The sequence below is a fragment of the Excalfactoria chinensis genome, chromosome 3 (genome assembly GCF_039878825.1).
Source record: "Excalfactoria chinensis isolate bCotChi1 chromosome 3, bCotChi1.hap2, whole genome shotgun sequence".
NCBI lineage: Eukaryota > Metazoa > Chordata > Aves > Galliformes > Phasianidae > Excalfactoria > Excalfactoria chinensis.
The window spans coordinates 22,393,578-22,419,088 of record NC_092827.1 but is presented as its reverse complement, the minus strand read 5'-3'; the positions used below and the strand labels follow the sequence as shown (position 1 = coordinate 22,419,088).

General features: G+C 36.8%; 1 protein-coding gene across 1 annotated transcript in view; it reads left to right on the top strand.

Annotated features, from left to right (window-relative positions):
- COL21A1 (collagen type XXI alpha 1 chain) overlaps positions 1-25,511 on the top strand; it is a 102,297-nt gene that overhangs the window by 23,580 nt on the left and 53,206 nt on the right. Inside the window, exons 2-11 of the mRNA XM_072331961.1 lie at positions 818-989; positions 8,038-8,174; positions 10,110-10,661; positions 13,147-13,315; positions 13,448-13,664; positions 15,722-15,895; positions 18,333-18,410; positions 20,761-20,769; positions 22,232-22,315; positions 24,729-24,791. Of these exons, the coding sequence (XP_072188062.1) occupies positions 8,087-8,174; positions 10,110-10,661; positions 13,147-13,315; positions 13,448-13,664; positions 15,722-15,895; positions 18,333-18,410; positions 20,761-20,769; positions 22,232-22,315; positions 24,729-24,791 (1,434 nt within the window). The 5' untranslated portion in view covers positions 818-989; positions 8,038-8,086. The remainder of the gene's footprint in view (positions 1-817; positions 990-8,037; positions 8,175-10,109; positions 10,662-13,146; positions 13,316-13,447; positions 13,665-15,721; positions 15,896-18,332; positions 18,411-20,760; positions 20,770-22,231; positions 22,316-24,728; positions 24,792-25,511) is intronic.

Below are 25,511 nucleotides of genomic sequence, written 5' to 3'. Positions count from 1 at the left end.
GATTCATTTCTTTAGTCCTCTCCACTTCTTTATTTAATCTTCATAATACTTTATGCTACGGGATGTGTTAAAGCTATAAATGTGGAGTGCATACTTACCATGTTGTGTTAACTTGTATGAATTTATTTTGTACAGTAAATACTGTTAGGCGTGGAAATTGCAATTGTTTTGCAGTCTTTTCATATAAACTACTTGCTCATCATTTGTTCTTTTTTTCCCCTTATCTATCTCTATAATGTCTTTTGAAGATTTAAAAGATTTATCAGTAGTCCAAGTAATGCTCTTTTGATGTCAAGTTATCCGTTTTTAATGAGAAACTGAAGTTGTAGCTGTGCTGTGGGGAAATGAAATATGAAACATAAACATGAAATACTAGTTGTTGCCTTAATTGAGCTTTGGATGAGAAATCTAAAATAACGTTTGAACAGCCTGGTCTTGTGGGAGGTGTTCCTGCCTGTAGAAAGGGGTTTAGAACTAATTAATCTTAAAGATCCCTTCCAACCCAAACCATTCTGTGACTCTATGACAGATCATGTTTGTGCGTGTGAGAGTGCTGGTAAGATGTGAGGTTATTGTGGTGTGGTGTGGATGAGACATTTTGTATTTCAGGAAATATTAATTCCTGAGGAGATAACTGAAATAAATTGTATGGTGTGGAGCTTACACATTTATCTGTGAGCCTTCTGCATCCTCAGGAGTTCTATTTTACCTGCAGATAACACATGGGTTTCTGTGGCAGGTGCATGTCTAATTCATTTACCTTTCTGAAACTGCTGCAGTTTCTCCAAACTCTTCAGTCTTTGTTCACTTTCTGCAGGTGCTTGGACATTCCCCTTTAGCTAACTGCCTCACTTTGCCATCATCACTGCACATCTCCTACTGCTTCTGCTGTGGACCTCTACTCAGCTGCAGCAGGCTTTTACCTGCATCCTTCTGTGCTTCTTCATATGTTTCTTCAGCTCCGTCTCTGTTCTTTAACCTGTTATCAGGTAGGTTTTTCTGTGGAGGGGGAACAAAGCAGTCCCTTCCTACTCTCCTCTCTGCTTTAAAAAGAAAGATGGCAAAGGATGTTGAAACAAGGTGGAAGGCCGAGATAATATCTGCGTTTGCATGTTTTGAGGGAGTCCATTAAATGTTTCATACTTGTTTTCAGGATTAGAAGATGTCTGTGTGCTGTTAACTTCATATTCCTTTATAGCAGCTGTAATAGAAATAAGTATAGATGCTACTTAGCTGAAAAGATCTCCTGTACAACTACTTCTAATTCTTGTTGCGCTGGTGCTAAGTATAATAACAAGTAAAGAAAACTCTCAGTGTGTGCAACTTAAACACATCATCCTCATTTTTGATCCCTCTTAGTAAAAACTCCTCTGAACTATTACGTAAACATGCATTTGCTGCTGCAAAACAGTCCTAGTATGAAAATAATTTTACTGGTGATTGCACCAAAATAGTTCATTCCTGCATAAAAATAGAAAGAAATGGTATGGGAATACTAATGTACTACTTACTGTGGATGATTTTATGTATGTATGCACAGCATTGCATTTGGAAAGCTGCCTGATGGAAAGGGACCTTGGTGTGCTGATGGACAGTCAGCTGAATATGAGCCAACAGTGTGCCCAGGTGGCCAAGAAGGCCAATGGCATCTTGGCTTGTATCAAGAATGGTGTGGTGAGCAGGACCACAGAAGTCATCCTGCCCCTGTACTCGGCATTGGTGAGGCCTCACCTCGAGTACTGTGTTCAGTTTTGGGCACCTCAATACAAAGAAGACATGGACGTACTGGAGCAGGTCCAGAGAAGGGCAGTGAGGCTTGTGAAGGGCTTGGAAAATTAACCCTATGAGGAAAGGCTGAGGGAGCTGGGACTGTTTAGTCTGGGGAAAAGGAGGCTGAGGGGAGACCTTATCACTCTCTTCCAGTATCTGAAGGGTGCTCACAGTGAGAACAGGGCAAGACTCTTCTCACTGGTGACAGGTGACAGGATGAAGGGAAATGGCCTCAAGTTGCGCCAAGGTAAGTTTAGGTTGGACATTAGGAAACACTTCTTTACATAAAGGGTAGTTAAACACTGGAATAGGCTCCCCAGAGAGGTGGTTGAGTCACTGTCACTGGATGAGTTTAAGAGCCATTTGGATATGATACTCAGGGATATGATTTAGCAGAGGGTTGTTAGAGTTAGGGTACTATGGTTAGGCTTTGGTTGTACTTGATGATCTTCGAGGTCTTTTCCAACCTGGGTAATTCTGTGATTCTATGATTTATGTACACAAATTTATGTACAAACTCAGCCTAAGCTGATTATGTGTTTACAGCCTTACCCTTCTAGGGCAATGCTGTTATTCTTTTAAGTTTTTGAAGGTATAGTAACCTCACTCATCAGTTGTGCTGAGAAAAATAAATGAAGATTAGTATGGAAAAAAATTGAAAATATGACTGCAGAATGGGGGTGAAATCCAAGTGGAAATAGAGATTCAGATTATTACTTGTTAAAAGTAACAGACTTGGAGTAACTTCATTAACTTTGTGAATGTTTAGGGCTGGTAATATTAGGAATAAGAATAAAAAGTTAATATGAATTGCCCCAACATATTATTTTTAAGAGTCATTAATTTTGAAAACAGATTGATTGACTATAAAGAAGGTGATGCAATATTGCATTTCTTTTTCATGTTATTTTATGCCTTGAATTTAGTATTTTCAGGGTTGTTTTTATCTTGCTGTACTTTTTCTATATTACTGCATAAGTTTTGGAAATACAAAAAAATCTCCATTATGTCCTTTAAATCATTGTTATAATAATGTTTTAATATTTCTTTCTTTGTATGCCCGACCAAATGATCCCTAGCTGAATTGAGAGCTGTTTATACAGTGATGTAATATGAGAGAAGTGTTAATTTATACTTGGAAGACGAGATAGTATACATAACCCTTAGACTGATTATTTTCTTGGAATGCTGGAAAAGGTTAAAATCATACTCTTACCAGCTTCTTTCATAGGCAATCACTAGCAATGGGAAGAAGTGAAGAAAGAAACAACCTCTGTAACACTTCAGTGCCATTCCTGAGCAAGAACTCTTATTACGTTAGGGAAGCCAGGCTTTTCAGAGAAATGAAGTCTCACTTCATTCCCCAGTTTGAATAGTGATAACTGCGCTGAAGAGCAAATAGTTTTGATTCTGTAAGATTCCAAACTGCTGTAAATGGAAAGTTTCTTCAGCAAATATTCGTAGGAAGAGTAAATGATACACATATCTGGGCACTAGAAAGCTGTCCGTGGAGAGTGCATCAGCAGACTGCCTTCTGAGACACAAGAGATGCTGCTTTTGGTCTTCTTAAATGCAGGGTGGAAATGCTGTTCTAACCTGCTTAGATACCTGTGTTTCCTACTGAAAACTTAAGTTGGATGTGAAATTCTTCTGCTGTGTATGTATACAGAGGTGTTGTGGTCAAGCGGCTAAACACCACACAGACTTTTGCTCTTCCCTCTTCAACAAAGGGATGGGGAAAAGAACTGGGGGGAAAAAAAAAAGGACAGAACTCATAGGCTGAGACAAAAGCTCTCTTCCTTTTGTCTTAGAAAATAGAAAGAATGGTAAGAATAATTATATATGTGTGTGTATATATATATATACATGCAAAACATACGATGCACAGGCACTTGTTCACCACATGCTGACTGATGCCCAGCTGGTCTCTGAGCAGCCCCAGCCAACCCCCTGCAGTTCTATAGGTGTTTTTTTTTTTTTTTTTTTCTTTTTTTTTAACATGATGCCATGTGGTATGGAATATCCCTTTGGCCAGTTTAGGTCAGCTATCCTGGTTCTGACTCTTTCTAGCTTCTTGTACTCCTCAGCCCATTTGCTGGCAGGACAGTACGAGACACTGAAAAGCTGAAACAACACTGGATCTGTACAGCATTTCTCAGCAACAATTAAGACATCAGTGCGCTATCAGCATTATTTTGATTCTGGGAGAAAAACATAGAATCATACCAGACACTGTGAGGAAAATCAACTCTGTCCCAGCTGAAATCAGGACAAGATGCACTTCTCTGAACATCTTTCTGTGTACTTTTGTGTAGCAAAGCTGTTTTGAGAGTTGCATGCCTTTGCTATCTCCAGCACATGGGCAAGCATTGAATTCATTCAAAATCAGGTAATGGATGTTTGTTTCATTAATAGCTGTACCAGATATCCATTTCCTTCTCAGCTGGAGGTGCTCAGTGTTTGCCCTGTTAGTGCAAATGCTGCTGTATAGTGCAATTACAATGCCCAGAAAATATACCAAGAAAGATTGTGCATTTAGACACTGACTGTCTAATTGGCTCAAGCTGCCTAAAATGGCACAGCATGTGGCTGTGCTGATATGTCACTAAGTTCCAAACTTAAATGAATTTTCTACCCATATATGGCAGAAAAGCAACTTGTATAGGGAGATGATAGTTTGTCTATCTCTGTAGTTTACCATGCACTCATAAGACATGGGGTGGTGGAGCCAAGCTTTATTGCTGTGGTTTTGCCTTTCACTTTGTCTGAGATGAGCAGAAGCTTGCCTGGCTTTCAATGCAAATTAAAGGCACAGAGATACTGAAAAATATCTAGTGTACTCTACAATCCCTTACTTCAGGGGTACAAAACAAAGGCCTTTACATTTGGGATTGCCTTGTGTGAGAGTCTATTTTACTTCAGAAGACTGTTCTCACTGAGAACATCCCTTCTGCTATCAGAGTAGTGGCAAGTAACCAGCACAAGACCAACACATAAAAAACCCCTCTCATAATATAGGAAAAACATATAGTGAAGACTAGAAGATTGACTCTGCCAAGTTATAAAGATCCACCAAATTGAGTATCCTGTCTCAGTTAATATCTGTTAGACCCTTATCACCTGATAGGCCTTTGCAGCTTTAAATTAAACAGTTTTGCAGAGCTGGGAGGTAGCCAAAGTTTTGCTTTTGCTACCCGGTGCATCACTAGAATTGCAGAGCCTCTGGGTGTGGTGCACAGTTCCATTTACAGTGGAAAAATTAAGTAGCCGTGAGGGAAACCTTAACAAATATGGTAACGTGTGATAATTCTCTTGTATTGCTTTCTCAGTATCCAAACCTTTATTTCAGCTGGATGCAGTATTTGTGCAGTAAACCTGTATGAATCTCTCTTCCATGAATTCCCATATGCTAAAACTGGGTGGTTAGAATTAAGAGGTAGAAAAAAAAATAATATCTCATTTCCTGGTTACATTTTTAAAAGTCTACTCATGAACAATTTCACATTGCTTGCTGTAATACCTTGAGGTATATGGCTGGCTACTCTTTGATTCCCAGCAGATGCAGAGAAAATAAGGAGCAAGCAGGACTCCTGTGTCCTGCTGCCTGTTAGGGGCTGGGACAGATCTACCACCCCTCAGTGCTTCCCCACTCAGCCCAAACCGGCTTCTGAGCTCCTGTGGCAGAAAGCTGGCATGAAGACCCTGACTTCTCAGCTCTCAAAGGCAGAGCAGGAAAGCAGCGAGCACTTCCATGGACCACCATAGAGACAACTTTTTGTGTTTCTTTTACAGAAGGAAAGATAGAAAGGTCACAATCAGCTGTGATTCATTTTTAATTTTTAATTTTTATTTTTCCCAATGTCAGTGGGGAGGTCCTAGGCTGATATTAACAATGACATGGTAGCAGAAATGAGGCCCTTTGGCAAGTGTTTTCTGTAATTTCATGTGTGCTTCTGTTGCCTGGGCTGTAATTACTGTGTTGAGAAGACACAGAAGTTTGGTTTCTAGAACTATTGGTTTGGCATCTCTTTTGGCTATTAAAAGTGCAGTGCTATATTATTATTTTCTTTAGAGTTTATTGAACACTGGTAATTCCTGGAATCTTGTTCGGGTGGTTGCTTAAGTCTTAGGTTTATCCTTTTAATTTTGGATTCTATTAGTAAGTATGTTTTGGACTACTAGGTACTTTATTTGGCTTCTATTATTTGGGTTTTGTTGTAAATGAAATACGGAAGGACTGTTGCAAAGAGATGGAAAAAAATCTTCCACTGAGGGAGTACAATTTAATTCTGCAAATCAGGCAAGCCCATCTTGGCAATTATTCTGCTGATTCTTTTTAAGAAATACTTCAAATGCAAGCATAGTTTTCACCGAGAGAAATCTTGCTCTGATGTAATAGTTCAATGACTGTAATGTCTTTCAAGGTTAAAGTCTTACCCTGATGGCTGCTGTGGAAATTTCTTCACTGTGAGAAGTGAGATATATATTATGCATGCCCTACATTTTCCTCATGTTTTTCCTACATTGACGCCTGATATCTTGTGAAGGCAGAATTATTTCTTTCAGCAGTGGAGCAAGAAGTTTGGATATGCCCTAGTTTGAGAGGCCATTACCACATGGTGAGCAAAAGTTCCTGCTGTTTGGATAGATGGGGTGGAGGCCAGGAAAGCTTGTTAGCATTTTTTTTTTTTTTTTCTTGCTCTACATTTGTTTTTTTCTTCTGGGACTTTTGTTCTGCAGAGTTTTAGGACAACAACTTGATGAGAGCTGACCAGTGGGGACATACAAGGGCTATGCCATTAATATTTATCTGTCCTTCAAGATATATCCACGAATGAAATGGATGTAAATGAATAAAAGCAGAAATCGAATGGCTTGGATTAGAAGGATCTTTAATTATCATCTCATTCCAACCCCCCTGCCAAAAGCAGGATTGCCACCAACTACATCAGGCTGCCCAGTATTGCATCACACTTGACCTTGAATGCCACCAGGGCTGGGGCTTCCACAGCTTCTCTGTTCAGCCTATGACAGAAGGCCACAATGAATTCCCCCCAGGTCTGGTGTATATGTTTCTGGAGTCTTGACCTTCGTGGAAGGCATTTCAATTCTAGGAAATGGTCTGGAAAAAAGGAGGAAGAATGTTAGTGATAAAACGGTAAATACAAATATGGCTGACATAGCAGGGCCTGAAGAGAGAAAAGGAGTGTTTAGTCTTCTGGCCAGATGTAAAACACTTTACGGAGCTGAGGAGCGGTGCAATGAATTGTCCCTGAACTGACACTGAAAATTTGCCATAAATTTAGCTTTTTTTTTTCTTTCCCCCATGGTTTAGATACTTGTTCATAAATGTGGGAAAATTTAAAACAGTGAGTTGGTTGGTGAGTTACCAAGCAGTGCAAGGCAATGGTGTGTTCTGAATGCAAACCTAATAACTTACTGGAGGAAATGTATCTGTTAAAATACACCAAGATATATTTAAATTACTCTGATTTTTTTTTTTTTCTTCTCTTTTATTTATGGTACCTGATGGATACAATTCATGATTTTATTTTATTTTTTTTTACAATAAGTTAGAAGTGTGGCTTAATTTAAATACATTTATTAAATAATATTTATGGCTGCAACGTGAGATCAAAATTGCATGCTTGCCACTGGAGACATAATTCAGAGACCATGATTACAAAGGAGGTATCATGAACAGAATAAAAAATCTGAAGTTTAAGGTGCATGTAATTCATATAACTTTGAGTGTTAAGGGACTCAGTCACTGGGGGTTGATGGTTCCTGGTGTCCTGACTCCTGGTGGTGGGCCCAGTTCCAAGGTGGATAAGACAAAGGAGCACCTGACTTCCTGAAGCAGGCAGATGCTTGAATTGAGATGACAATAAATTCTGTATGCCAGTATGTGTTGCATAAACACTTGCTGTGCTTTGGAATAGTAGCTGCCAAGACTTTGGATAATGGCATCAGAGGAAGGATAGCAGGTTAGCAATTGTAGTAGCTACTGATAATAAAACTTCCTTGCATACGTATGTAGCCTGTATATGGGCCTTGGTGAAAACTGAGCATTGACAGAACTCAGTTCTGGGTTTGTGTGCCTGACTGACACTTTTTGAGTCTGAGGTCCATTGCAGACCAGCTTTGTGTCAGAGCCTGCAGATTCTGTTGAAAATTGTTTCTCATGCACAGGTTTTAAAACACAAAAGTTTGGATTTGTTTTGTACTATAATGACACTATCTTCTTTTTATTTCTTCCCCTTCTAGACTCAAGACTTCCCCTTCTAGACCTCAAGACTTAGAAGATATAATACACATGGCACAGCTTGTAAGACTTTTTCAAACACTGTTATTTCTGCTACTTCATGACTACATCTCAGCTGAAGATGGGGAAACGAGAGCAAGTAAGTCTAAATTTTTATATTTCAGCTTAGGGCAATTTCAAAGCATGCTGTATGCTATCTATTTTCAGTCCCACAAAGACATTTCTTTCTATGGTAATTTTCCTGGTGAAAATTCTATGATGCAATGTCTTATTCCTCCTATAGGAAGGGTTTACCTTTATAAGTTTCTTGAAAGTATCCAAGGTAGCAGATGGTACAGTAAAGGCCCAGTCTTAGTTTAGAGTTGTGTCCTGAGTATATATGTTCTTGTTTCTTCAGAAGTCACAGGTTTAAATAGCATGATTTTTAACTTTTAATTTTATGTGAGAAAACGGTAAGAAAAATAGAAGTTCTGATAGAGGAAGCTAAGATGCCTCTAGCTCTGGGGTTCACCTTTTAGTATATTCTTCAGAATGGTCATCACAAAGCTGGCTGTAAAAAAAAAAAAAAAAAAATCTGTATCTCTTTTATTTGGGAAAATAAACAAAAGCATCTTTTTGAAAGACAAAATGGCCAAATAAAAGGAGTGTGGAGAACGTTCCTCTGGGCAAAAGGATGATTCCAGGATGTATTCCTTCTACCTTTTCTTTCAGTCAAGCAATTTCAGTTATTTTACAGGAAACTCCATCAAATTCCTTCTGGTCTGAAAAAAAATGATATAGAAAAATAAGTGGACCCAGAGAGCTGGATTCAGTGCCATCCAAAGTCCAACCTAAATTATTCTGTGTATTTTTGTCCCTTGACCTGGCTATTTGTCTTGTCTTCTGAAGAATCACAGTATATTTGCTTCTTGCTGCTTCTCCCAGTGTTTTTTCCTCTTTGCTACTATCTTTGCTGTGAAAGCATCTCTCTAGCAGACTATGGCTGTTTGCTTTCAAGGAAAATGAAATCTGGCAAGGAGTTACCATAGGCAGAGGTCAGAACAAGGCAGATCTTACATACCTAATGTGAAGTTGGAGCCTTTCATGAAATAGAAGGCATGGGAATATATAGCAGCCTGTGTGGCTCCAAGTGCTGTGGGATCAAATTAACCTCTCTTGTTTTTTAGCTGTTTCCTTGGTGCCTTGTGTATCACCTATCTCAGCTCCTATCAAAATGAATGGAAGGTGTTTCTCCCCTCCAGAGAGTTTTTCCTTCCATCTGAGGATGTGCATATATGGTAGAACTGACCTATTTAAACATGTGTTTTAGTCCATGACCTGCAGTTGGAATTTGGTGTGAGATCTCCGTTTATGGGTGGCTATAACTAAGAATGCTGAATCAATTCCTATGTCATCATGCAGTTATGATGACCTTTCTATGTAGAATGCATTGATTTACTAAATGATTAGACAAGTTTACTGTGGAGGTTGAGCTGATTAACTGAACGTTTTCCTTTTAATAAAATCACAATATGCTATTAACTGCATTCAGCTGAGGCTCGGGGCTTTATGGTAAGTTTTGGAGGTGCCAGATAGTAGTTTCAGAAGACCATTAAAATGTATTTGTAGAAGGAGTTGGGTATTACTGCTGAATTCTGGAGTATTCAGACTATTCTTCAGTGTGTTTTGATTTGCTAACAAAAAAGGATTTTTCTATTTGTCATCTCTGCAGACAATGAGATATGGGGAAAAAAAAAAATAAAAAAATCCTCTGAATCCATGAATTGCAATTGGCAGCTGGGGAGCTAAATTCCAGAATATTTCATAGTCGTTTTTGATGATAATGTACAAAACAGAAAGTGGTATAGGTTTCAGATACCAAACTGGATCTGTGTAGCTTATTGAAACTATCTTCCTTTCTCTGACAAACTCAGCTGATTGTTTTGTTGTTGTTGTTGTTGTCATTTTAATGTTGTGTTTTTATTTTGACATAGATTCAAATACAAACAGTAATTGATATGAAAGGATAATTTCCTGTGGAAGAGGGACGTGGGTGAGTTTGCTAAAATGTTTGTTTGATTTTTGTTCTTTTTAGGTTGCAGAACTGCTCCGGCTGATTTAGTCTTTATCTTAGATGGCTCTTACAGTGTTGGCCCAGAAAACTTTGAAATAATCAAAAGATGGCTTGTCAATATTACAAGAAATTTTGACATAGGGCCAAAATTTATCCAAGTTGGAGTGGTTCAGTACAGTGATTACCCTGTACTTGAAATCCCTCTAGGAACTCATGAATCCACTGAAAATCTTATCAGGGAAATGGAATCCATACACTACTTGGGAGGAAATACAAGAACAGGAAGAGCTATTCAGTTTGCCTATGACCATCTTTTTGCAAAATCTTCAAGATTTTTAACAAAAATAGCAGTTGTTCTCACTGATGGAAAATCCCAAGATGAAGTCAAAGATGTAGCAGCAGAAGCAAGGAAAAATAAAATCACTTTGTTTGCAATTGGAGTTGGCTCAGAAATTGAGGAGGATGAACTTAAAGCTATTGCCAACAAGCCTTCATCAACTTATGTATTTTATGTTGAAGATTATATTGCAATATCAAGAATTAAAGAAGTTATAAAGCAAAAGCTCTGTGAAGGTAAGTGATCATAAAATGTTTTAGAGGGTATGCAGAATGGAGTTCTGTACCCATATTGATTTCTTCCAGAAGCAGAAATTCATGATCATGATAAGGCTCTTGATAACCTTTCCTATGATCTTTCTTTTTGATCATGCTTGCAGAAATCCCTCCTGAAGTTGTTTCTCTGCTAGACAAAGAGGGAAAGATGCAGTACGTTAACACGGTGAATTTAATTTCAGCATGTAGAATTTTGCCCTAAGTTCCAAATTTTTCACATTGAAATAGTTGAGCACGTCTCTGAGTGCTGATGGTATATGGCTTATTTCATCCCTTTTCCTAAGTGCAACTGATAGTTATTCACATTTCAGAGTTTCTTCTTGACAGTTGCAAAGATAGCCTATTGTTCCAAACAAGAATCCTTTTGCAAGCGTGTGCTGAATAAAACAGACTGCTGGCAAAAGTGTCTGGAATTGTAACAAGCTGATCTTTGTGAAAAGGATTTTGTAGAGGAATTAGCCAAGACCAACAGTGTAAAATGACTTTTTAGTTTTAGAATGCTGCAGCAGTGCTATTGGGTAGAGTTTTCTGATAACTTTGTAAAACAATTTATTTCCTGTGGATAAAAAAGCAAGCAAATTTCTTCTAAAATATCACTCAGAAGGACAGCTAATATGCATCAGTGCTGTGTAGTACATGTTTTATTAACAGGAATTGATGAAAGTTATATTTTAGTTGTACCATATATCTGCACTTAATAAGAGAAAGAAATGGTTTTCATTTGTTCTCACAATGATTATTGACTTCACTGAAAAAAGAAAATGTTATTTATGCTGAGATTAATAGTGCTTATTTCTTGATAAAATTATGAAAATCATAATAATTCCATCTGGCTGATGTAGTGAAGTCAAGTCAGTCCAAAAGTTAAGTCAACCAAGTGCAGCTGAATTCTTTAATAAAACTTCATGCAGGGGTGGTTTTCCCAAAATAAGCACAATATTTTCTTCAAATAAACACTGTATTTCGTCAAGATAAATGTTCTGCTTTCAGGATTATGTATAGTCACAGGGTTTTGCAGTGGATTTTTAGTGTTAGGTGGATGCTTGGATGTGATGATCTTAAAGGTCTTTTCTAACCTAGATAATTCTACAATGCTAAGCTAGCTGGTGTCCTTAAAACTCAAATACAGTATTTGACTAAACTCTCACAGCACTAAACTGTGACTGCTGACTACATGTGCAAAATAGTGCTTACTTTTACAGATTTATTTCTAATGACCCTTTTCCTCCATGCCCTTAATGTGCTCTCCATTCACACTGACATTCAGAGATGCCTTTTGTCAAGAGTGGGCAGAGCCAATTGGCAGCTTTGTTTCTACCTGCAATGTTTTTACCAGGTGAACTCAAAGACCAGCAGGCTGGGGGAATTTTGTACATGAATAGTGGATTATTTTATACATATTTTTATGATTGATTTTGATTCCGAGAGGAATTTCCGTAAGGGCAAAGCAGCAATATTTTGGCTATGGTCAACCACATGGAACTTTCTTGAAGTTTTGCAATTTTGACTTGATCATCTCTATTTTAATGTCTGAATAAATGCTAGCCTTTACTCTTCAGTATTTCTAAGTTTGTTATTTAATGAACCTAAGAGCATAGGAGCAGTACTTTCCTTTTTGGAAAAAGAAGGCTGAGGTTTGGTGGGTTGTGTTGCAAGCAGTATTAAAGCTGAGAATTATTGCAGTTCTTTCTTATACAACGAGGCAAATAAGTTGTAATATATTTTTATTTTGGGACTGTGGTGACATTATGCTTTGGAGAAAAAGAAAGAAATCCAGGGGGAATGCATGCAGTTTCTTGCTGCTACTGCAGGTAGTTGTGTCATGTCCTGTTAGGGTTGATTGCCTTTTCCTATCATAGATAGTTTGTACAGACTCTCTAGATGAAGATTTACTTGAAGTTTAGATATCCCACTTTTCTTACCAGAATGGAGATAGCTTCTCATTGCCCTTGCGTTGGCTAAAAAGAGAAGCTGTGAGGCATTGCTCTGAAGGCATTCAAGGCAAGACAAGATGGGGCTTTGGGCATCCTGGTTTAGTGGGAATTGTTCCTGCCCACACCAGGGGGATTGGCGCTGGATGATCTTTAAGGTTCCTTCCAACCCAAGCCTTTCTCTGACTCTATGATTCTATTGTAGCATTTTGAGACCATGAATTTTAAAATATAAATCCAATGTTTTTATGAGTCAAATATTCTAATACCTTTTTAAGTAAAATTAGTTGCAAATCAAAATAGTATTATGTAGTTGCAGTAAAATGTGAAATCTCTTTATTCTTGCTTCACATCTCAGAGGATTCTGCATATCACTTCTCTCATACTTCAGCAGCAGTTATAAGTTTATTTTTTATTTCATGAAGGGCAGCAACAAAAAATTAGGTAGATGAGAGGTTACCTTTTGAATGCTTTAAGTTGCATTTTTAACTGTATATACATTTCTTACTTTGCAGAATCTGTTTGTCCAACAAGAATTCCAGTGGCAGCTCGAGATGAGAAGGGATTTGACATTCTTGTAGGACTAGGTGTGAAGAAAAAGGTTAAAAAGAGAATTCAAATACCAACTACTAATGCTAAAGCTTATGAAGTAACCTCCCGTGTTGACCTGTCAGAGTTGACAAGGTATTTACATTGATAAGTAAGGTGCTAAGTGTGATAAGATTTTAATGTTTGTTTAAATTGAGAGAGACTTTTTTTTAAGATTTATGTAAGTGTTCAAGTATTGGCTATTTTCTTTTCCACTGCCTTATTTAGGAATGTGTTTCCAGAAGGTCTGCCTCCATCCTATGTGTTTGTTTCCACTCAAAGATTTAAAGTAAAAAAGACATGGGATTTGTGGAGAGTTCTAAGCCTGGATAAGAGACCACAGATAGCAGTCACAATTAACGGAGAAGAGAAGACGTTGTCATTCACTACAACAAGTTTAATAAATGGCACACAGGTTATTACTTTTGCTGCACCTCGTGTAAAGGTAAGAAATAGAACAGCATTGTGCTAGAATACTCATTTAAGTATGCATAATAAAATGAGTTACTTTCTTCTCTAGAAGAGCACAAAATGAGCTGGATCTGGATTTGTTTAGCTGTCTGTTGAATAAAAATTCCTTTCAGCTGCTTGTTTTTCTCACTGAAAGGATTCCCCTCTTTGTGTAAACATTTCTTAGTGTATTCTGTAGGTTTCCTCTCAGTCGTTTTTTCATTATTCCAGTGAAGTATTCAAGTCTGTAAGAAAGATGAACTAGGTTGTAGGAAGGAGATTGAATGTCTCCACTCTCGTGTTCATACTGGTATAGGAATACGAAGCCTAGAGATTCCTGTTCCTGGCTCAGGGAGTATTTTTTTAATTCAAGCAAGAGGGACACTTTGGCAAAAATGAACAAACAAACAAAAAGAGTGGGAAAGATTTTCCATTGGAGCAATGAGAACCATTGCAAATAAAATTGGGATCTACAAATGAAAATACGTTGGCAACAAAGATGCTGCATAAGGCTACATGTGTGCTGCTCTGAAAGTAATGCCTCCTATTTTATTATCTTGGCCCACAACATCAAGGGCAGATGTTGATGGTATGGCAGTAGGGGTTGAATCTTTCTACCAATACTCCATAACATTTTGTTGCTGTGCAGAGGGGCAGTCTGACAAAATGTCATCTGACATAGAATCATAGAATCATAGAATTACTCAGGTTGGAAAAGACCTTGAAGATCATCAAGTCCAACCGCAGCCTAACCAGTAGCCTATCTCTTTAAAAAACAAAACAAAACAAAAACAAACAAACAAACAAAAAACACAACAACAACAAACCTCTGCTAAATCATATCCCAGAGTACCACATCCAAATGGCTCTTAAACACATTCAGGGATGGCGATTCATCCCTGGGGAGCCCATTCCAGTACCTAACCACCCCTTCTGTAAAGGGAAGTGTCTATGAAACAAAAGTGTGTTGTTGAATTCTTCCGTGAGGATAAAATGACACCCACTGACGCTCACTTATGCTTGTTGAACACTGATGGAGACCAAACAGTGGATGTGAGCACAGTGAGGTGGTGGGTGGTGCGTTTCAGCAATGGTAACTGCAACAGAGGCTCACGTGCACTGGTGCAAACTTTTACAGACACAGCATGCAGGCTTTTGTTCATTGCTGGCAAAAATGCATAGCTAACGCTGGTGACTGTTGTAAAAGAGCGTTTAGTGAGAATTTGCTCTATGAAATAGTCCTACTGTGCTTCTTGCATTTGTTGTAGTTTCCATGGAAATAAATAGGAAGCATTACTTGTGGAGTGACCAATGTACTCAGTGAAGTGGAATTAATTTATCTTCATGCCTACAGAAGTTAGTAAAGATATCTAATGGAAGGGGTATGTTTAAATTGCTGTTATGTATATAGACTTACTGTGGGATTGATTTCTTAAATTTAGTGAAAGGAAGGTGATCTAGGCTAAGCTAAATATCTAAATTGTTTTTGAAGTTAAGGGAAAGACTTGAGGGTTGTATTTCTTCCTATATTGATTTTCCTTTCTTAGGTAGATGTGATCAATACTTCTCTAAAGCTTCTCTCATTTTGTTGCCTATGTAAATATACTCTTTGTTTAAATCTTAGGCTGAGGTTCTGTGATATGATGAATCTAATACTTGTCCTTTTATAATAATTCTGAAGTACAAACTATTTATTAGCAAGTATAATGTGTGTGCCCCGGTGGCGCAGCGGTAGAATTCCCGTTTGCAACACCAGGGGGCCCGGGTTCGAATCCCCCCTGTGGAGCAGGGGGTAGAAGTGCCGCTCTGCTACACAGAGGGCTCGAATCCCGGGAGTTGGACTCGATGATCTCTAAGGTCCCTTCCAACTCGCACAATACTATGATACTATGATGATACTATGATAATTTTCTCAGTTGTAGCATTACTTGACTAATACTCTATTTGCCTGTGCAATTGTAAATATAGCTTAAGTGTTCAAAATTATTTCTATTTTCATTTAAACTATAAGTAATTTTGTTTTAAATGTTTCCATTTTCTATGCTTTTTTAGACATTGTTTGATGAAGGCTGGCATCAGATTCGTCTCTTAGTTACGGAAGACTTTGTAACTTTGTATATAGATGACCAAGAAATTGAAACAAAACCATTACATCCTGTTTTAGGTATTTACATCAGTGGGCTAACCCAAATAGGAAAGTATTCTGGAAAAGAGGAAACTGTACAGGTATGCTTATGTTAAAAGCACAGTAACTCAAATGTCAGGTTATTGTATTTGTTGTACTGTATGTTAGCATTGTGTTGGTGCCTTATTTTTTCCTGCACTTGCTCTTCTAATTTACTGTAGGTTGAAATTTAATATTTAGAATTCTAGTAGAGGGAATGTGGATTGTCAGAAGGACCCAGCACTACTGGTGTATTCTGTATGGTGAACTTTGTTGGTGCCTTCAGGGGGTGTTGGTTTATGGTGAGTCACTGATATGATGCAGTACTTTGATCAAATTTGGAGGACAATGTATCAGAGCAGAGTATATCCTCTGTTCTTGACACTTGTGTATGATTTCCATCCATCGTTGTGTGAGCTATGTCAACACAGCTGGGAGAGAACAACATTTTTCACATTGCTAGCTGTCAAGAAAGTATGAAACTTGTCAACTCCTGGCTACGTTGCATGGCAAATAGTGGGTGAACAAGGGAGTATCATTTGCCTGCTGTGCTGGAAAAAAAACCCTTAAACTGCTGTATTGAGGTTCTCCTCTATTCTGAGGAATGGTAAATTCCTCTTGCCTTCAGCTGTATGCAGACACCAAAAAGCTGATAACATCAAGCTATACAGGATAGAGCAGTGGTGAGGACAGTATTACAGATGTTGACTAAGAAGATTGCTTCCATGCATTTATAAAAATGTGGGCAAAATGATGATAACATTAACAATTAGATTGAGAATAAAGGAAGCAATACTAAGAAATACTGAATTACACAAGTAGGCAGAGTTTTTCTACTCATTTTGCAAGTTATAATTATATTCTTTTACACTTCAGTGCTTAATTTCATGACCCTTACAGCTCCTGTTAAACTATGTTAATGTGTTTTGCATCATCTTCGTTAACTCAATTCAGATGCCATTAATCATTTACTCCTAGTTTTGTGCATTTACTGTCAGGCTTCAGTGCTATTATTACCATATTCTAAAACTGTACACGGAAACTTGGACAGCATTCTATGTTTGTGACTCAGCATTTCTGATAGAAATATAGTTTGTATGGTAACACTCTTTATGAATAACAATGAATGCTTCTCGTGTATTTCTGGTAGGCACTTATTTCAAGGAATGCAGAGATTTTGGAGTTGTAGTCAATCATCTCACATATTTTCCGTGTCAGTGCAGGATTATCTCATTCTCACAGTTTTATATATTCTAGGGTTTTAGGGTTGGTTGTTGTATTTTTTATTTTTTTAATAATTTATTTATTTTTTTGTCGTAAGTCTCTGCAGAATTGGATTTCATAGCTTTCCCAACAATACAGTTTGTCAGTTGAAGAATGTTATTAGAAAAAACATGTAATCTAAAATAAAAATGAAATCATTTTAGGAATGTAGAATTGTATCAGAACATCTCTCGATAGTGAACTAGAAAAGAAATAGAAAATCTGCCTCATGTTACAGCTCTGTATTTCAAAAAATACTCATATTGCTACGTATGGTATTAACATACTTGATATTCTCTCTTCCCCCTGCTTGTCAAACTTATGATCTGTGATTTCTTGTTAAGTGTGATTGGGGCTTTTTTTCTCTTTGTGGTCGTGATAGTTTCACTCTAGAAAAGCCGGCTTCAGTGCTTTTGTTTTCCTATAGTGGCAGAGCAGAATGGCACAGATTTTTGCTTAACTGTTGCCAATGTTTCTATTGGCTACTTCTTACAATTTTACATTATGCACCTGAACACTAAATTATTCCAAGTTTCGGGGACATTTTCTGATGCTTCACCAAAATTTAGTAAACTTACTTCTAGAATCACAGAATCACCAAGGTTGGAAAAGACCTAAAAGATCATCCAGTCCAACCATTCACCTATTACCAATAGCTCTCACTAAACCATGTCTCTCAACACAACATCCAATCATTCCTTGAACACCCCCAGGGTGTTCAGAAGAGGCAGGTCAGTGTAGACATGTCTAACCAGGACTGTTAAGGTGAAAAGGGAAGTGCTGGTTTTACTAAGTAAATCATAGGTTTGCCAAGGTTGGATAAGAACTCCAAGTTCATCCAGTCCAATACTTGTTCTGTTGCAACTTTCCAGATGGTATTGGCAACTGGTTTTGTTCATGCTGTGCATGTTTGGATTTATTACCAAGGATTAAGAGTGGTTATTTATATTATTTTAGAAAACAAAATCTTGGGTTGATTATTTTTCTTTAAACAATTCTGTTAAATCGGTTGCACAAATGAATCATTGCGAGAAGCCTCACTTTAGAGCGCCTACATCTTTCATTGATTTTTAACTGTAGCGGACACATAGAGCTTCCAGTTTCAGTTGCTTTTTAATGTTACGTTCATTTTTTAAACCTGTGGAATGATATAAAGTAAGAAGGGTCTTGTTTAAGGATATAATGTCAGACTGTGAACAATTTTTCTAAAAATGTCTTTTATGTCTTAAATTATAGTTTGATATACAGAAACTGAGAATCTACTGTGACCCAGAGCAAAATAATCGAGAGACAGTCTGTGAGATCCCAGGATTTGTGAGTACAATAGATGAACTTCTGTGACATACTTGGCTTTTTTATGCATCATTGTTTGAAGCTGACTTAAGACTGCAGTATCAAGTGACCCAGAATTTGTCCACTTTCAGCCTGAGTTTTGCACAAACAAATTTAAAAGCTTTTTTCATTTTAGATATTTGACGCTGCTGATTTGTAACAGCAGTGTAGAATAATCTCAGAATTTTCAGTTGCAATTCACAAACTTAAACATTTCAAGTTAATAAAATAGCTAGATTACAGCAGTGTAAAATGCTTTAACTTATCTAATATACATTTTGCTACTTCCTTTTTGAAAATTCTGTATGTTCTCAACATACCTATACTTTTAAATCGCCTTTTCATATCAGAAATATCTATGCTGAAGTCTGATTTTAAAATCCTACTGGCTGAAGTGAAGCCAATATTTTGTAAAGTATGTTATTAGTAAGACAAAAGTAACATGCAGTTCAGTATTGCAAGGTTTTTATATGCAATTAGGAAGCCCATGGGTCTTCTTTGATTCTTTCTTTTCTCTTACTTAATTATACAAGGAAAAGTAAAACATGCGCAGACAAATTAGAAAACCATTCGTGGCACAGAGCTGTGGCCAGATTTTCTAAAGCATTAACACCCATCCCAAAATGTTTGCAAGAACTTGGTTTATATCTGCAGTTTTTCCTTTAAAATATAATCCTTTGTTTGGTGCCTAAACCTGACTGAGTTAAAGATAGTTGGTGTGCATGCAAAACCATATTCTGCACATTGTGATTTAGTATATTCAGTCCATCTTGCCAATTTGAGAAGAGAGCCTGAAAGTCTTCAACATCCAGATATTTCCTATTTTTTGCCAAATTTGCATAGAGTCACAGATAGTGTGTTTGGCTTCCATTCAGTTAATGCCAGCATTTCTGTTGTGATATGCATCCACATTAAAACCTTTCTAGAACTCACAACTTAGGAAATGAGAAAATGGCTAGGTTCTTACTGTTCTGAAATCATAGAATCATAGAATTACTCAGATTGGAAAGACCTCAAAGACTGTCAAGTCCAACCACAGCCTAACCATAGTACCCTAACTTCAACAACCCTCTGATAAATCATATCTCTGAGCAAAAAATCTGAATGTGTGTCTGGAACTAATGAACTCAGGAACACTCTTGGAGTTAAAGTTAGCTTTAAATATGAAGGAAACTATTTACCTGCACCACATATATTCTTGCTCTCTGCAGAGTATCAGTAGAATATAAAAAAATAAATGAGAATAAAAAAAAATAAAAAAAAAAAAAGATAATCCTTAGAAATAAACACTGAAAAGTCTGTCATTTTGCAGTGTCTTCAACTTGGCAAGATGTCTGAGCAACAAGCTTACATTTTTCCAGTTCATTTTCACAAACTGTTGTAAATTAAATTTAGGCTTCACCCATGAAACTCTGGATTCCTTCAAGAAATAAACATTTTGGATGGTCTCCAAAGGGGTAATGAAAGTTGGAGACACATGTGGTTTGTGGTTATATTCCATCACAGTGGTTGTGTCAGAGCTCCTGAACTAAGCTGGGGCTGTATGTAATATTTACAGCCTGAATTCATCCCCTGTCCCTGAGGCTTTAGAATATTTTCAAACTCCCACTATGATACTTAGGGAAAAACAGTCTTCTCTAAAGCTTGCCCAAGGGAAAGACTGAATTCAGAGGAACCTGTTTCCACTCTATAAAGACTGTAATTGTGATAACTGTGTGCATCAGAAAACTCCTGTATGTGATGCAGGTAATGGTGGCTAAATCATTAAAATTTCAATTTAATGTTTGATGTGATGAAATATATGGGGATTTTTTTTATGATACTACAGATACCGTGCAGTCACACAGGAAATCATGTTAGAGAAAGCCAGATTTGGCTCTGTGCTGCTGTGCATTTTCCAAGATGCTGAATTCGGGCAGAAACCAGGGATTTTAGAAATGTTTTAAGGATATATTAATAATCATTAATATATTAATAATCATTAATGAATGAGTGTTATTTTGATGAGAAGTTACTTCTGGCAAGAGATTTGAGCCAAATCTAAACGTTCAGTATATAAATATTTGCATAGTCCAGTTTTAATTTTAGTTTTGTCACGTCTTTTATAAATCGTTCCTGGCAGCTCTTGTTTAGAGGCCCTTAAAAGATACCGAGCTTCTTGTCTGTTGGCAGCAGCTGTGCACAAATCTGAGAAAGTCTGAAATTTTGAATTACAGATGCTGAATATTTGCTGCTTCACATTTATGACTGGTTTTGATAATGTTTACAAATGAATGGATTTTATTTAATGCAAGTATTGTCTTATTCTTAAATGTTGTTTTTCTTCTTTCAGAATGGAGAGGTAGGCACAATCCTAAACTGCTCAAACTCATTTTAAGGTAGTATGTGACTTTATATAACTTACTGTTATAGGGAATGTAGTTTTTGTTTTTAAAAATGGGTGAGGTTTACTAAGCTTAAAAACACTGTTTTTCATTATTTGAAAAATTATTATTATTTTCATTACTCAGGGAGCAAACTGAAAATCAGTTTTTCAACATGTATTAGAATAAATGGCCTGATTTTTTTTTTCCCATTTCAATTGGAGTGGTCCTATTAACAGGGCTGGGTACTGTTGCAAAGTGAATGGGGGTGTGCAGTCAGGTTCCTGGATCATACTAATGAGAGCTCCCTGAAAGGGAGTTGGTTTGAAAGCTTAATATGATAGTTAGCCTAGCTGTGCTGGTAACTCCACTCTTGCTTGGTACTATTATGAAGGCAATGTGGAACTGTGTTTTGAACAATCAATTGAGCCTAAGAAATAATTCCATTCAGAGAACATGTATAGAAAATTTTAATTTGTGTCCTTATTGAAAATCCAGACAAAATTTTATAGAAAGTGCATTAGATAATAAATACAAAGTCTGCTCTTTCATATCTTGGATTCTTAAATTGTTACCTTTCCATATCTCTGAGAAATTACTAAATGAAAGAGAATTCACTGAATCTAGCTGCAACATATAAATTTCCTACAGATGCACCTACATTTTCTGTGCCTAGTCTTGAGTAAATGAATTTGATCTAGCAGCTCTCCCCTTTTCTGCCTTAGGTTTCATGTGATCTCAAAGGAGGGAAATAGGTGCATCAAATGATCTGTTGAGACTTAGTGTTTACCACTGTTTGTATAGGGAGTGTAGTCTGGAGGAATTCACCTAACTGTGATGATGAGCACCCTTGGGGTTCCAGGTAGGAATCAGTGGCAGCTGCCATACCCTACCTTTCCTGAAGTAGCTTAATCGCTCAAACATGTTACCACAAGATGGGGAGATCTGGGCTTTACATCCTTTTCTGGCTTGTTACACAGTAGCATGCCCAGTCAGTTGCAGTCACTATGCTATACATGTTCTGCATATTATTTGTTAGACTATTATTGTAAACTTCTGTTAAATAAGTATATTTGATAAGTGATCACGCTTCAAATTATGAACATCAGTTAGTTTAGGAAAACAGTTTTGTGTTTTGCCAGATTGAAGTTACCAAACTGCTTGATAAAAGATCTGTGGAAAAGGAAAAGCAATTTGAGTTACAGGTATTGGCAAGTATTAGTATTTGATTTTTTATTTATTTTCTTCCTTGTAAAATGATGGATCCATACATTCAAAGTAGTCGGAAGGCACTGTTCAGGTGAGCAAAAATTCTACCTGAACAAAAGAGTGAAAGCCAGGACCTATGCAACCTAAGGAAGAACAACCCCACATAATGTGATGATATCTTTGTTCAGTGGTTTTGGCATGTGTTTTGATGGTTGGCTTTACTCTTGATAGTGCATGAATGGCCCAAGTGATGTAGGCTCCACACCTGCCCCCTGCATATGCCCTCCAGGAAAACAAGGACCTCCAGGCCCCAAAGTAAGTTTCCATTCTTTCTTCTTGAGCATACACTTATTTATTTATTTATTTATTTACTTATTTATTTATTTATTTATTTTCTCTTCTAGTCTCATGCTGACCATTCATAGTCGTGCAGGTTAAAAAAAGTAGGATCCTAGTTATGCTAGTTCTGGTTTCCAGTGAATGAATATAGTGATTAGAAGCAACAAGGTCAGGTTTTGGCATCGTAACTCCTGCTTGCATAAATACATCTTCTACTTTCAAATAAAATGGTACTGATTAGAAAATAGTGGTGTTATTTATTTATTTATTTATTTATTTATTTATTTATTTATTTATTTATTTTGCCAATCTTCAGCAAATGATCTTGCACTGCTGGTTATTTCAGAATGAAGTGGATTGCTAATAAAGTAGTCTTTAAGAGAGGGTTTTCTTCCTTCTTTAAGACAAAATGCTTGCTGCAGAGTTTCACCTTTGCTGGTCTGATTTTTGTGACCTCCTGATAGTGTTGACCAAGGGTAAGAAGGATAAGGCTGTGAACTAGACTCAGGTCTCAGATGCCTGACGTGTGTCAGACTCACATCACAAGTGTTTTGCTGCTGTATCTTCCCCGATTACTGTGCTAAGCATCACTGTCCCCAGTTACTGTTTCTCCATATATGGATAGACAAGATGATCTCAAACTGCTTATCTTTTATTAACGAAATGATTTAAAGAAAATACTTTCATAATTTAAATGGCAACAGTCTGCTGCAGCTACCTCATGTTTGCTATTGTGATAATGGTTTCTAATCAGGGAATTGGAAACCACAAGTTGGAGAGACCATTGCTATTTCACATAATAGAATGTTTGTGGTTGTTTTTGTTGGTGGTGTTATTATTATTTTTTTTACCTTATTCTCCTTTAGGTATTAGAGAAAAAAGAGAAGGAAATAGTTATAACAAAAAATTTGAAAGCTACAGTCTGTAAAGCATGAAAGAGTATGAAATATCTGAACTAAGGTGATCTATGCAATTTTAATTAAGTATCTGTTTCACACGTGATCTTCCAATTGCATTGCAATATAATAGTTAAGGTAATAATACAGATAGTGAAATGGTGCCCAACCCAAAAGACTGCGGGAAGAATGAAAAGGAAGCAAATTAAAAATCTGTAGGCATCTCAGTTACAGTTTTCTTAACTCTTGAATACTGGACTTTGCAAGCATATAGATTTAATTTGTGTTTGTGATAATAAGGAAGTATAATAGAATTAATTCATTTATAAACTTTGAAATACAAGTAAATTATTTTTCAACTTTTTCAAGAAAAAGGCATAACATTTTGTAGTTTAGGCAGTGTAACTGAAAACAAATTTGTTTTCGTTTGGATCTCAAACCTGGACTTTAAATTAATTTTGTCAATAATACTAGAGAATCTACTATTAGTTTAGAAAATTATAACTGTTACACTCAGTGGCTTTTTAAAGGGACGTTATTGTATATCCTTTCCCATTTAGTTCAGCATTACATTTCTCAGGCTTATGTGTTAAAATACATGTTTTTCACAATGAATGATTGTTCCTATTTCTCTTATGATATCCTTCCTGTTTAGAACAATTCTGCATTTGTAGCTGATCTGAAGGTCTGTTGACGGATCAGACTGAAGAAGACTATTTGCTTAATGCTTGTGCAAGACTTAAATGTTTTATTGACTGAGGCGTTAATGGATTTTTCAAGTCCTGATCAAGTCTGTTAGTAAAATAAACTGAGAACTTGAATACATTAAAATCCTAAAATATTGAGTAGGAAGATACGTTCTTGCTCTCTGACAATAAAAACAATGTCTGAGAAATTGAGTTGTCTTTTCCTTACTGTGGTTTTAACAGAGGTTAACAAAATAATTGCAAAGGCCTTATAAGAAGAAATCTGAAAAAAAAAATGATGTTTTCTTTTCAGACGGCAATGTCTGGAGAATTTATTTAACAGGTTTTGATCTTAGCTCTTGTCTTTTCCATGCTTCTCTTTAAAAACTAGACTCAGCCAAATCTTTACTAAACAGGTGAGAGTTTTCTTCAGAGTAGAAACTGGTAGAATAATAAGGCTTTAGTAGAGACTTGATTATGTTTAATTGATGAAAACAATATTTATTTATTTATTTATTTATTTAGGTTGCTGACGACGTTGAGAAACTTGAAGGCATATGTGATGATGGGTCAAACCTGCACTATAACATTAAGCATAGGCTTGCTTCTCCAGGTCCTACACCTGAAGTTAGGGATAGTTTTCCAGGGGAGAAGTTGCAAAATCAGTTCTCTTTTCCTGTAGGAACTGCTCCTCAGTTGCAGGTACCTGGGATTGCAGCCGCAGTTTTATGGGATGTATTAGGGCCAAGACTACTGTATGCTAATTTTAAAATGCCTTGTGTGTGTTAACCTGCTACTTCTTTACAGGGAGATCCTGGGCAGCCTGGGAATCATGGGTATCCTGGTCAGCCTGGTCCAGATGGTAAGCCTGTGAGTACTAAAAACTCAGTCATATATTGAAAAAGCAAAACTAGAGGAGAAAATACGTGTACCACTATAATAGATTCTGAAATATTGATGGTTTGTCTCTATTATTTGAAACTGTGCATGTTACTAAGCTCTTAACAATTTTCTGAATGTAACAGTATGTAAAAATTCTATGAAGCTGTCAATCACAGTATTTTTATCTCAAACAGAAATATAGATGTAATAACATGAGATATGCATTGTTATAAAGCAGAGAACAGGGTCTGAATTTTCCTGTTGGACTTTGCATCAGTTTGCACAAGTTAACACCTTCTGATTGTCAGACTTTACTGTGTTTCCAATACAAAGCAGTTTAGGGCAGCTAAAATATAGGTATAGGTACATAATATAAAAATACATTGTGCAGTTCTGAGCATTGTGTGTTAAAACATGTGTCACAAAAATACCTGTATTTTGCCTTTCTTTTTACTTTAAGCTGACATTCCTGTAGTATGGCTGGTAAAGACTGGAAGAAAGTAGACGAATAACACAAGCCTCTAAAATAAAAATGCCAGTGATGGCAGTGGTTAGTGTAAGCTTCATGTTTGACATTTTTATTGCAATAAAACTTTATTGAAAGCAAATAAGTATATAATAGTAGTCCAAGATTTCATTACAAAATAAATTAGATCTTTGAATCTAATTGGAAGCCTCCAAGACATCGCCATCCAATCTGCTCTGTTG